The 13,841-nt window shown below is 40.9% G+C and overlaps 1 protein-coding gene across 2 annotated transcripts; it reads left to right on the top strand.

Moving 5' to 3' along the window:
* The first annotated feature begins 424 nt into the window (after window positions 1-424).
* arglu1a (arginine and glutamate rich 1a) lies at window positions 425-11,966 on the top strand. 2 transcript variants are annotated; one of them, XM_059342635.1, is made up of 4 exons: window positions 425-1,025; window positions 6,379-6,601; window positions 9,550-9,633; window positions 10,385-11,966. In XM_059342635.1, exons 1-4 carry the CDS (start codon window positions 694-696, stop codon window positions 10,547-10,549), a joined length of 804 nt encoding a protein of 267 aa, XP_059198618.1. In that variant the 5' UTR covers window positions 425-693; the 3' UTR covers window positions 10,550-11,966. The 2 variants fall into 2 exon arrangements, with proteins under 2 accessions (XP_059198618.1, XP_059198617.1); XM_059342634.1 differs by having other exon boundaries at window positions 427-1,025; window positions 6,376-6,601.
* The last annotated feature ends 1,875 nt before the right edge of the window (window positions 11,967-13,841 follow it).

The following is a 13,841-nucleotide window of genomic DNA, read 5'->3' as shown; positions in this document are numbered from 1 at the left end:
AAATATGAGACAAAGTGAATGGAGTGATGGAGTGTATAAATCAGCACAGGTGTAAATTAAACAGAATAATAAAAAAAAAAAAGGAAGGAGGAAAAAAGAAAAAGGCATGACATATTACCTTTCTCCAAATATTTCTTGAATTATGTTAACAGTATGTATACATTTGTTATTATCATTTTTTTTTGATACATTCAAGTTGTTGAATTAAATTTCAAAAACAGGAAAGAAAGGTCGACCTTTGGAAAATTTGGCTTCGTGTATGTGGAATTTCACCATTACAATAATCAAATGAATTAAGTGTTGGATTTTCCTATCTGTATTGCTATAATATAAAAGTATATCTATGGCTTTCAAATTAATTTGTAGGTTGGAAGTCAAGCTTGAGGACTGCACGTTTCACTCATGGGTGACTGGGTAATTCGGGTAATTCCGAAGACCGCCGGGAATTAACGAAAGCCGCGGTGCCTGCTGGGAAACTACAAACTCGTCAAACCGCCATCTTTCTTTACAGAGAGTTAGTGGGGCAAATAACAACCAGCTTTGAATGATTATTTCTCCATAATAGAGTAATTGAGGCAAGTCTACTAGGTCAGATATTGTAAATAATAAGTTTAAAAAGGAGCAGGTGGAAAGGCATTCTAGATATTACACACATATCAGACACAAGGCGCTCGACTAGTGGAGGTGGTCAACATGGGCCGATCCCGGAGCCGCAGCTCGTCCCGCTCCAAACACTCCAAAAGCAGCAAGCACAGCAAGAAACGGAGCCGGTCGCGGTCCCGGTCCAGAGACAGAGAGAGGTCCAAGAAGCGGTCCAAGTCCCGGGAATCGAAAAGGAACCGACGCAGAGAATCTCGTTCTCGGTCCCGGTCTACCACAGCCTCGTCCCGCAGAGAGAGAGCTGCCTCGCCGCCGGAGCGCATCGACATCTTCGGCAGGACGCTGAGCAAGAGGAACGCTCTGGACGAGAAGCAGAGGAAGGAGGAGGAGGAGAGGAGGGCAGAGATGGAGAGACAGAGGAAGATGTAAGTATAATTCAATAAATGACATGGCACCTTTAACATTACATAACTTTGCCTGTATTTGACTGCAGTATGTGCTAAGCTAAGCTAGGCTAGGCTAGCTGCGTTCATTTGAATAGCTAGCGTTAGCTCTTAGCACTAGTGAGCTAGCGGCTCTACAGGCCCGAATACACAGAGATTATTATCCCTGTCAGAGCAGACAGCTGCATGCAGGAGCTCACCTTTACAGATGGATTTAGGGCTGGGCGATATGGACCAAAAGTCATATCCCGATACATTTAGGCTGAATATCGATATATGATGTATATCCCGATATTTTTATCGTAAAGTGAAAGCTAATATTCAGTCAAAGCCAAATATGACATGTCACAAGTAGTTTTATTGAAACTAGTTAAGTGAACATAAATACTGTATAACAACAGGAGTACCTTTTTAGAAAATCTAAGCTCCATAAAGTGCACATTTAAGTTCAAGAAATATCTTGAATAAAAATAGGATCACAAGGATCACAGTGCAAATTTGAACTACATCGATTTCGTCACACTGTTAAAATAATCGCCTATGTCATTTTTTGTCAAGATAGTTTTTTTTGCACATTCTCAGTTAGGGCTGCACGATTATGGCCAAAATGATAATAACGATTATTTTGATTAATATTGTAATCACAATGATTAAACATGAATATTCATCATGTTAGGGAAAACATCTGTATTTTTATTGCACTACTTTTGAACAAACAATAGAAACAGTTTTAAGTGTGTGCACAGAGTGCCTGGTGCTTGTTGTAAACAGAGATTGCTAAGTGAACACCTCCTGCAGCAGCAGCACATTCATAGACTGGATGCTAACGGGTTAGCATCCCCTCCGGCTCTGCAGGTGGGAGAGACTGCTGCAGGAGGACTGGGTTGCTTCAACTCGCTTTTACTCTTTTTTTTAATGAGCCTCTGGCCCCTGCTAAGAACGGTAAGAACGAGTACACCAGATTCAATAGATTTCAATAACACCAGAAAAAGTCGCTGGATTTGTCGCCAGTCGCTTTTTTGAAAAATAGTCTCTAAGGGGGTCTGAAAAGTCGGTAAATATAGCAACAAAGTCGCTCTACAATAATTACAATAGGCTAGGTTAGCTGCATTCATTTGTATAGCAAGCGTTAGCTCTTAGCACTAGTGAGCTAATGGCTCTACAGGCCCCGACTACACATGGAGATTATGCTGCGTTAGATTGCGCTCGGAACTTGGAAAGATCCAAGTTGGAAATTCCGACTTCCGAGGCAAATGCGTATCATTGCTCGACCTCGGAAAACATGGCCGGCCACAGCGAATTGATGTTTGTTTGGATGTCTTTCGAGCATTTAAAAATTATTCTCGGGAAGTACATCAGCTACTTGATACAACATACAGTTAAATGGTTGTGTCCTCTCTGGATCCAAATATAGGGTGGAATTGTGGTCTGCAAATATTTAAGAGACAAAAATATAATTAAATCTTATCAATTTCCTGGATATAATAAAAAGAAGTGCAGTATTACACCTTATAGACTAATGTAGTTTAAATATGGGAAAAACTATAATATTTTTTACACTGTTACTCTGCTTTTTCGTCCCTACTACACTCACACAAACTCTTTAATTAACAGAGTGGGAGTGCAAATACCACTACAAAGTAATCCTACACTTTTAGTAACACAAATGCTAAATTAAACGACACATAACAGACTTAATGTTGAAGATAAAGTGACTGTTTACCTTTCATGGTGTGTGGCGACATTTTGCTTTGACATTTTCCACGCATTTCCGACCTACTCGGGCTGCTTGGATCCTACCCGAATTCCCGAGTAGGAATCCCAAGTTCAAGGGCCGTTCTATTGCACTTTTCCCACTTGGAGGTCGGATCTTTCCGAGCTCTGAGTGCAATCGAACACAGCATTATTACCCATGTCAGAGCAGACAGTTGCATGCAGGAGCTCACCTTTACAGATTGAATAGGGCTGGGCGATATGCACCAAAAGTCATATCCCAATACATTTAGTCTGAATATCGGTATATGATCTATATCCCGATATTTTTATCGCAAAGTGAGAGCAAATGTTCAGTCAAAGTCGAAGTCAAATATGACATGTATCAAGTAGTTTTATTGAAACAGTTCATTTAAGTGAACAGAAATACTGTATAACAGGAGAACCTTTTTTTTTTTTTTTTTAAATCAATGCTCCATAAAGTGCAAATTCAAATTAAAAAAAATATCTTGAATAAAAATAGGATCACAGTGCAAATTTGAACTATATCGATGTATGCGATATGGTCCAATTCTATATCACATTTAAAAATATATCATATCTTTTATATCGATATATCGCCCAGCCCTAGTGGATTGCACTTCAAGTTTATTTATGAAGCCATTTGGATTTTAAATGAACCACTGTTATTTGTCTTTTACATTATTATTATTTACAACATGTACAGACTACAGTTGTGATGAGGGAGTGATTATTTTCTTTTTAGTCATTTTGAAATAAATTAATCATCCCTAAGATTGTCATAGATTGACGGTAACAAGTCACTGACTACAGCAGCTGTACAGAAGACTCCAAGACAGGCTATTGATCCTTAATATAATGCATGAAGGGCTGTGCAGTTTGTCATCCAATGACTCTGGGGTCAGCAAATCATTCATGACAGTTTAATAATAATGGAATCAGCGGTCTGCATTTTGTCTCCGCCATTCAAGACGAAAGTCCTCCAGTTTCTTCCTTGCTGTGACAGTCCAAATAATAATTTTAAATCTTTGGTCATATTTACTAATGAAAACTCTTGCCCAATTTACACACTGAATGCGCTCAAGAAAGCAAGCTTAAAGTGTGAAACTAGTAAGTTGGTCCAGTAGCCTATATCCAAAGTACCCCTCCTAAGGCTGCATTCACACCAGAGCAGGTGGTGCAGCATTATTAGTTGAAATAGACTCTCCTTTGGGAGAATCAAAGTTGCAAGTTGGTGGGTGAGTAGGCTACAATAAATCCCTGCCACTGACTGCCATGGGACGAGGGACAAAAACAACCATGGTACTAGAATTTTAAAGCTCCAGCACATGGCACAGTCTCTCTGTCTTTCCTAGTTTAGGTGCTGCACTGCCTTCAAGTGCGGCGGGAAAAAAACAATATCACAAAAACACCATGAAGAAAAGCAGTTAATGTGAACTATAAAGTCTACTTATGCTGCATTGGGGAGTTAAAGTTCACAACGTGATGTCACACAAATTGGCCATTTAAATTACAAGCCAACTCTGCTGCACAACCCTGCAGCTAAGTACTGCATCGCCTGATTTGGTGTGAATGCAGCTTAATGTTTTAACATTCAAGTGCCTGACTATGCAGCAATGGTTGGATCAGCTGCTGCAGCAATGAAGTTGCTGCTTCAGGAGCAAATGTGCAACACTGTCACTACTGTGCGTCTTATAGCACTGCAGTAGTTGCCACACATAATGACTACGATCCGTTTATTGTCTGCTGGCGGATCTATCTGTTGGACAGGAAAGCCGCTATTGTGAAGGTGTGTGTGGTAGCCAAAGGCACACCTACACCTGAGATATGACACCTGTCGTCCTGAGTGGCTCCTTTTTAGTGCTTCATGGCCACAGGGCCACTTAACCAGGTATACAAATGTAAATATCACGACACAGAGACTTGGTAGATAAGCAAAGACTTGGGCCTTGGTTGGGTAGCGTCTCTGGTTTCCCAGTGGCTGACTGAATGAAATCAGATCCAGGCATGGTACGTTGTGTGTTTACAGTTGTGCCAGAAGCAATGTGACAACACACCCTCCAACTCTTAATAGCTTCCTCTTCAGGGTGGAGAAAAAAAAGAGCAATGTAAAAGCGTTTTTAAGAGGTAAACAGGATGGCAGGTGACCTATCAGTCTGCTCTGCCACTGTACTGGATACACTCATCTATTCATGATAGGGTAGTAGGCTGAAATAGTATGCCAAATTTCTGACATTTAACATGCATAATTTATAGTGGCACTTGGAGAGCACAGACTTTAACCAAGGCCAATGGTGCATTCACATTCCAAGTTGAGCGGTTGTTCTTACGTCAAAAGCACGTTCACAAGCTCTAAGATGTAATTTGGAAACAACATGGACACTTATAATAAGGTGTGTTGTGTATTATTGCTCAGTGTTTAAACAACACCTTGATAGCTGGTCCCATTTTTCATGTACCAATGTAGAACAAAGGAAATGGATTAGGTGAGCCATGAAATATGACCAGGAAGTAATGTTTCTGGTTTATACTGATATACCCATCAATGCAGCACAAGTATCCTGCAGTGCTAACTATATTAAAAATATGTGTATCCACCCCATGATAATTCAGATTGGCTCCAAGATGTAAGGGGTTCTTCGTTGGCCTATGTTACTGTCTTCCACCAAGTTTCATGTAAATCAGGCCATTTGTTTTTCATAATTCTGTTGAAATCTGAACAAAAAACATAACCTCCTTGGCAGATGAAATGACTTGGTAAAATGTGTTGTGTACATGATGACATGTTGAATGTTCACCTGTCTCTGTAGGTCTTCATCTAACCAGTCCACTGCTTGTATCTTATTTTACCATAGTGCCCCTTTCAACATTTAACATACAGCTATATACTTATTCTGTTAGTATACTGTTTTCTACAATATAATATTGAACATGTGAATGTCAAGTACTCTTCAATGCCTTTGTTGAATTTTCTGGAGCTCATTGCCATTTAGAATTCATTTTAATGTTGTGCATGTGTGTTCATACTTTAATTTTTGCATTGCATTGTGAGACAACAGTATACACACCCAACTTTGCTAAGAATGAGCAAATGATCACATTCTGTTTAATGTATGTTTTAGACAACATAGATTTTGTCTACTGACCCCTTAACATAGTTAATATTTAAAACTGCACTTTCTGTTCAGTTTTCTACATGACCACACATACCGAGCTGGTCAGTTTGTCTTCTCTCCTATGCTCTTACTGTGAGCTATTGGTTTCAATGAAAAGTGACCACAGTGGCCTACAATATTATGGCCCTGTGGTTGGCCCTGCTGTGACAGCACAGGGAAAATGCATTTGAAGACAACACTGCATGTTATAACAGGCCAGTGGAAAAACTACACTGGACTTGCTAGAAACCAAAATCAAAAACTGTTGCAGGTAAAGTTTTGAGTGATTTCATAAAAAGCCACAAAACATTTTCAGTATTTTAATTTAAATGTATTTATTTTTTAGTTCTTAAATCGGTTCCATTCATGATTTCCTTTCAACAGCCCTTGTATATGTTTGATCTCATTCCTCCTCTCATCTGTTTCTTTGGCCGATCCTCCAGCAGGCAGCAGGAGATCGAGGAGAAGCTGATCGAAGAGGAGACTGCACGACGAGTGGAGGAACTGGTGGCCAAGCGGGTGGAGGAGGAGCTGGAGAAGAGGAAAGATGAAATAGAACGGGAGGTGCTGCGGCGTGTTGAGGAGGCAAAGCGCATCATGGAGCGGCAGCTGCTGGAGGAGCTGGAGAGACAACGGCAGGCAGAGTTGGCAGCGCAGAAGGCCAGAGAGGTAACGCTCGGTCGTTTGGAACGCAGCCCCTCCATTCCCTACATACCTCCCAAACCCCTAACCCCTCCCAGTCACCTGCTTTGACTGGTGCCTTTCTACGGGACATGTGGGGGCGTAGGAGGTGGAGGGACCTCACGCCCCTCCTAATTCACTTTCCAGAATGTAATCTTGCCATGGCACAAGTTTCACTGCAGGGAGGGTATTTGCAGAGCCTGGAAGTGGCCGTCCAGCAGGGATAGAATGTATTTAATAGTTACAAAGCATTACCATGAATTCTTGTGCACACAACATACAAAACATAATGCATATTTAGACTTTCTCTTGACCAATCAAGTACTCCCTATATTTATGTTTATCTAATGTTGTCCTTATTAAGATTAAGTTTTGGTGTAATTCAAAATATGGTCAATTTTTTTAAATATGAGACACTTACACTTGTGCATGAACTTAAGTGCACGCTGCTCTCTGAGGAAAAAGGCAACATGTAAATGAAAATTATAGAACAGACACATTTCCTGCTTCTGAAATATTGCACCACAATATATGCTTTATTTTCTTGCAGCCACTTACCAGGTTGTGCATTGAGAGGCTGGGAGTGGGGGAACAAGAGTTTTGCTGAAACTGAAGCAGCAATTAAGGCTTTAAGAATGATGATTGACTGTTTCATACCAAAGGTGGAAAGTGAATTTTGCCAATATTAATTTTTCTGTGTCAAGGGATCACCTAACATGCCAGTGAGAGTTTTGCCATGGTGGGGTTACAAAAACAAATTTTCCCTGGTTCAGCTTAATCTTTTCCTTTTCATATTTGTTAGCATCTCATGTATGTAATAAAAAGCTCTTTTTTTTTCAAAGATGACACTAATGATTTGCACTCACCGTCTCAGTACATCACTGGCCATTTTTAAACTTTTCCCAAATGCGTATAATGTACCTTAATTTAGCCAGGCTTTACTTTGAGTTCCAAGAAAAAGCCCAGCCCTTAAACATTCTTTATTATGCAGTTCTTAAAGGGCCCTTCTCATGCGTCTTTAAAATGAATACAAGTCCATTTGCTACTTTTTTCTCTTTGCATTTAAGAGCGTAAAAGTAGACAGCAGTCTGACAATCTGTACCCCACCTCTCCAGGCTTCATTAAGAACAGGGGGTTTGTTTACACTACAGTAATAATGTATTGTGAAAGAGAAGGGCAGCTAAAGCCTAGTGACCCTGACTTGCACAGGGAGTAGCCAGTGGCTCGGTACTAATAGGTTGAGAAATGTAGTCCAAGCATGCCTCCTTTACCTACGTGGACTTATTGGGTCACCCCTCTCCTGCCTTCTGCTTTGTCTGTATGCTACCACTCTTCTCTTTAGAACTCTCCTCTCTCAATCCAACACATTGTTTATCTATGGGACAGGTAGAACTAGACATGCCCCTCTCTAACTAAAATAGGAAGGCCAGTCTTAAAGTTTTCAGCTAAGGAAGCTTCGGCTGGATAGAGATCTACAATGTTTATTACACTCCTATTCGTTTTTGAAACATGAGTGGGGATTTCCTGTCTCTGTTTCTTTTGACATTTTACATACAATTTGTTGTGTAGAAATGTTCATCACATTTGTGTAATTCACAGACAGTTTGTCCTGTACAGGTTTTCTTTATCACCCCCTTACCTTCTCTTTAACAATCCTTGTTTTGAGAATCTTCTGTTAGACGCCATCTGCTCTTGGATACATAATGAAGGACAACTACATTTCCTGTTTCCTGTTTGACAAGGTTAACTATCTCTGGTCTAACCTTTTATCTGTTAATATATATCTATATTTTCTGATATTCCTTATTTTTTACAGTTATTTTTTTCTCCCTAGAAAAAAACAAATGTACTGTGTTTTGTTCTGATGACTTGCTTCTCCTATAGGGTTGCTGCTAAGTTTGACATTATTTGTAAATACATTTGTGTTTTTATTTTGGAAACACAACTCGCCAACCCCAAGGCCTGCAGCCTTTCAGCTCAGCTGTGACTTGTGTCCTGTACTGTAAGTGTACCGTGGTATGGTCCTCCTCGAACACACAGACACCACTTTGTGCTGTACTCTCCTTCGCTCTGCTATCGTCTCAGTGGGAACTGAGCCACTGTAAAGAAAGGAAAACAATAAAAATGAATGTGAGCTGTGGCTGCAGGCGCAAGCTAAGCAGTACAGAGATCAGTTATAAAGAGGAATGCCACCGGCGCGGTATGGCAGAATCCCCCCCATACCTACCCACCCACCCACCCACCCCAGGAGCGCTTCTCTGTCTCTGCAGGGGCCACACAGTCGGGACGAGACAGTAAATATTCAACCGTTTAATGCCGAATGCTTTCACCAGTTGTGTAGGTACACAGGCAAGGAAAATGCGTAGGTATACATGCATTGGTGAGCCAAAACTATTCCCTCCTTTATTTATATCCTTTTTTCTCTTGCTTATAATGATGTTAAAGATCAGCAATTGTATTTTCTTCTAGATTGTATTGTCTGTCATTTATATCTGTCTTCTATTTATGAGTGTGATGAGTGGGTTTCCCCCTTTTTTTGAATTCTTGTGTTTAAATTTTAATGTCTTTCACATTAATGCACAATAATTAGTGCCCGTAGATGTGGCTTAGCTTTAAATTTTTCTAAGAGATTATTAACAACAATAGAGGGAAGGGGAAAAAATAGCGGGTTGATTTTTGTCCCCCAAAATTTCTTTATGCTTTTTGCCCCATCTTTGTATTTTTAAAACAATTCAGGCTGACTGCAAAGAATGCCACAGTGTGGTCATGTGCGAGAGGCTAAACAATCTTCTCTGTGGTGTAATGAGTTAGTTGTGTGTGTATGTGTGGCGAGTGTGTTTGACAATTAGAGGGCAAGCGTGTGTGTGTATGTACATAAAGTGCTTTGTGGCAGTAGCCTGTTCGTGCGCTAACATGGAACCGTGTCACCCGTGTAGGAGGAAGAAAAATCTAAGCGGGAGGAGCTGGAAAAAATCCTGGAGGAGAATAACCGCAAGATCGCCGACGCTCAGGCCAAGCTGGTACGCCCTGCTCTGTGAACAGCAAAGCTGCTTCTTTCCTGCCTCTTTTAAATACATTTATCCCATTTAAGTCAAACTCCTAACTGTCTTTAATTGTTTATCCATGCTGTCTTTATCACATTTTAATGTTGTCAAAATCCAGTTATATTTTTACAACATTCCACAAGAATATTTATATTATAATATTTATTGTATATGTTTGCATCACATTGGTACCCAGAAATTATTTTGTCTGAAATTTAACTGTCCTGATCACATCCAATGATAAATAATGTCACTAATAACTTGCCAAATCTAAGTGCAGTAAGAAAAACCAACGCACATCATGTCTGGTTTATGTGCTTTTAATGTCACTTATGTGTCTTTACTTCCAAATCTCTGTCCTCCACTGATTGAGACCTCAAGGCTTTCACCACACCACAACATGACCAAATAACTTAATAGTCCTTTTGGCAAGAACCACTTCTATTGAGTGGCTTTGAATTGATGGTTATCAGCATTGGTTAAGAATCCAGTGGGTTTTCTCTGCTATTGGCTATATATGCTTTAGTCTGACTAATTTGTAAAGCAGTGTTTATTTGATTCAGGCTTGATTTGGATAAGCTGAGGTTGCGCACAAAAAGAGAAGCAGACAATGTGATGCTGGAAAAAAGTGGTTTAAGACAATGCCAGTAGCTTGTGGGCACTTGGCTTAAAATATATATATTTTAGTCCTTGTCTGACCTTATTGTTTCTGCTTTGTGTTGGACAGGCTGAGGAACAGTTGCGTATTGTAGAGGAGCAGAGAAAGATTCACGAGGAGCGCATGAAGCTGGAGCAGGACCGTCAGAGGCAGCAAAAGGAGGAGCAGAAAATCATCCTCGGCAAGGGCAAATCCAGGCCCAAGCTCTCCTTCTCCCTCAAGGCCACCGAATGAGACTGCTCCCCCTTCGTCCACGTCATGCCCTGCCTTCATCCCCATCCAGCTCTCCCTCCTCAGCATTTGACCCCACCCCTCCTCCTCCTCTGTGGAACGCTCGCTTCGTTTTGGAAGTGCTAAAGGAAGGCTGAGGAAAGGGGTGCGACCCGGTGTATTAACTTGCTCGTCCCTGTGAAAGGCCCACGTTGTCCTTCCCAGCCTGGAAGAGGAGGCAGCTCTTCGCCCTCGAAGGACCTGGCTGCTTCCTCCATCCTCCTTCATCCCCACCGCACAGATGACTCTTGTTTGTGCTTTTTTTCCCCCCTGTTTTAATTTTTAGGGAACTTGAACTTTTGATGTAGAATGCTATAACATGTCCCTTGCCCCATAAGTCTTAACTCTGGTGTAACAGCGAGAAACTGTGCGCCTGTGCTCTTCTTACATGTCTTCACAGCCAGCAAACTACAATAGAAAGCCAGTTCCTGATGTAGAAGAGTGTGTGTGACTTTGTCTAGTTCAGTCTACTGTAAAAACTCGTGCGCAGCTTGGGAGTTGGCCTGTGGTTTTCCTGTTTTTTTTTTGGTTCCTAAAGTGGCTGATGCAGTGGTAACAAATCACAGCACAGCCTTTAAAAGCACAGTTAACTTCCCGTCCAGCTGACAGGTTTGTGTCTTCCACCTACCTTACTTCCTTTGCCTATAACCTCTGTTCACCATATAATTCTACAGCTTTTTTTCTGCTTCAGCTCTGTCTGCCATGTATATATATTTTTTTCTAAATGACAGCAGCATGTTGACCGGGGAGCAAAGGTTGAGCGTGTGTTATATTTGAAGTAGCTGCAGTGCAGGTGAATTCAGCCTCGACTCTCAAGCTGCCCATGACTGAACCACAAACCTACAACAGGATACGTGTCTCGTCTATGATAAGGGGGCCTATGGGTAATGGAGGAGAGGACATTTCCTGTATGATGTAATTTTATTAGCCTTGCTGTGATGTGCTGACTCCCACTGCTCCTCCTCCTCCCCCCCTAGTTTAAGATTGAGTTATAAAATTGAGCCACAATTGGGAAAACAAAAAGTCACAGTGATGAGTTTTGTTTTATCAGACTCTTTGGGAAACCAGTGAATTGTACGGAAACGGTTGAGCATACAGTCCGTGTTCTGTCCCTGAGATTTGTTGTAGTTAATTAATAAGGCATCTCACTTGGTAAGTCTTGATTCGTGTAGGATGGACAAGTTCAGGTAAGATAAGGTTTGAGGTCTGCTGCCGTATGAGTGTGTGAGTGAATGTGTTTCTGTGTGGGGTTGTGACTGACATGCAGCCTGACCTCAGGTGGGTATGATGACTTTTTGTTATGTAGTGAGATTTTGAATTTGTCATGTAATTTCGCCCAATTGTCAAGGAACTGAACAGTTCAATAAACCCATTGAATGCCTCCACTGTGTGTGTGTTGTGTATAGGAAACCCTCCTGCACAAAGAGTTTTATCAATAGTTCAAGCTCACAAATAAGCTAAATTACTATTTGGCATTGCCTTAATTAAAAATGAGGTCACTTAACACAATAGAAACAATTTAAATAAGTAGTCGTTTGACCTGGTCAATGACAAATTTTAATGGCATTACTGGCACCGTCTGGGGTTCAGTCAGCGGCTTGTTGCACACTAGATCCATTTTGTCGCATTGAGCCGTGTCCAGACCAACACGTCACGAAAGCCCTGTAATAACACCGTCTAATTATTTGGCAGCTCCATTCTGAGACTTGTGCAACCGCTGGTTTGTTTCCAACAAGTGGAGGCTGATGTGACAAAGACTGAGACCTCCGGCCTCGCTGTCTGTCCCGTCCTGTCCTGTCCTGTCCGGGGCGTTGAAGCCAATGAGAAATGAGCTCAGCAGATACACACGAAGTGCTCTGCTGTATTTGGAAACCGCTCGAAAGTAAAGAATTAAATTGTAGCTGCCGACTACATGTAAAGGTGCAAATGAATCATAGATGGATGAAGATATTAATGTAATGAATCATTAACATCAGATATGATGAGCTACACTGTTAACTCATTACTGATTATTTTAATCTCTCACATAATTATGACTTAAATCACAATTTGTGAGCTGCACTATGACGTTATCTGTAGTTTAGAGCCTAGGCTACTACCACAGTCCTGTGTGTGAGGCGGAGTCCCCGGGACACACGGACCCCGGGGCCCACCCGCTCCGGTGCGCTGCGCTGCTGGATAAAGGTCGCTGCACCGGCCTGTGTCTCAGCCTGTCAGCGCCACTCATTCACAAAGGAGGGATTTGAGAAAATAAAAATACAGCTGGCTTTGAAAACTTCCCCACAAACCAATTTTAGAGCAAAATATAAATGAGTAGGGTAGTTTGAAATACTTTTTCTTTGATAGATAAAGTAGCCTAAAGTGTGGAAGGAGTCCATGGAAAGCTTCAGCTGTTATTTTTTTTTTATGTCATTTTAAAAACTGAGCAGTTTGCGTTAATTTGAAATGTAGCTTTTGTATAGTTTGCTTAATGAAAGACAAAGTAAAAAAAGAGTCGAATAAGAAGAGACAGCTTTTAATTTTATTATTATTATTGCTGAAGTTTTTTTAAATGTATTTTCAAGCTGAGAGCTTCTCAAACTTGATTTGAATTGATTCAGCTGTCTGCAGGCTGTCTTCAGCACAATATCCATTTCATCCACTTTAACTCTTTCACATTGTTGGAACAACAATCAGTTCTGTTGCAACTGCTTCCTGTTTGCAAGTGAGATTCACAATTAAGTGTGTGTGTGTGCGCGCGCGCGCGCGCGCGCGTGTGTGTGTGTGTGTGGCTCTTCAGGAAAGACGCTCCGCAGTAATAACTGGCCGACGGGTTTTGAGTGACTTGTTTTAGAGGCAGGAAGGAAGAGATTTAAAAATAAAGAAACTCAAAACTTCCTCTGCGCTGTCATCCGCAGTTTTTTCACCAATACAAGGCATTTAAAGACAACATAGGCTCCGTAAAAGTTTGCCTGCAATTTAAATAGAGTTGCACAGTTTGTAGTCCAGACAGTAAAATATTCTGCCACACATTAAATAACTGAAAGAATTGGTATTTTTTCGGGATATTTTACGAGGAGGAAAGGGTTATCAAAAAAAGTCAAAAGTAGCTGAATAAAGCCCCAAATGTATTTTTAAAGACAAACTGATGTGAAGCAAAAGAAACAAAAACAAATTGTAGCACCACAAGAGATATACTATCATTCTGAAAAGTTAGTACACAGTCCGTATAAAATATTATAGAAATATTTGAGGAATATTAATTTGGTCTCCAAAA

The sequence above is a fragment of the Centropristis striata genome, chromosome 10 (genome assembly GCF_030273125.1).
Source record: "Centropristis striata isolate RG_2023a ecotype Rhode Island chromosome 10, C.striata_1.0, whole genome shotgun sequence".
In the NCBI taxonomy this organism is placed as follows: domain Eukaryota; kingdom Metazoa; phylum Chordata; class Actinopteri; order Perciformes; family Serranidae; genus Centropristis; species Centropristis striata.
This window is presented reverse-complemented; position numbering and strand designations above follow the sequence as displayed.

Bases quoted from the DNA above. Each gene is read 5' to 3' on its own strand.
- arglu1a (XM_059342634.1), top strand. From the start codon at position 694: ATGGGCCGATCCCGGAGCCGCAGCTCGTCCCGCTCCAAACACTCCAAA. The intron at 1,026-6,375 runs GTAAGTATAATT...CCGATCCTCCAG, and splicing joins ATGGAGAGACAGAGGAAGAT to CAGGCAGCAGGAGATCGAGG. The intron at 9,634-10,384 runs GTACGCCCTGCT...TGTGTTGGACAG, and splicing joins CCGACGCTCAGGCCAAGCTG to GCTGAGGAACAGTTGCGTAT.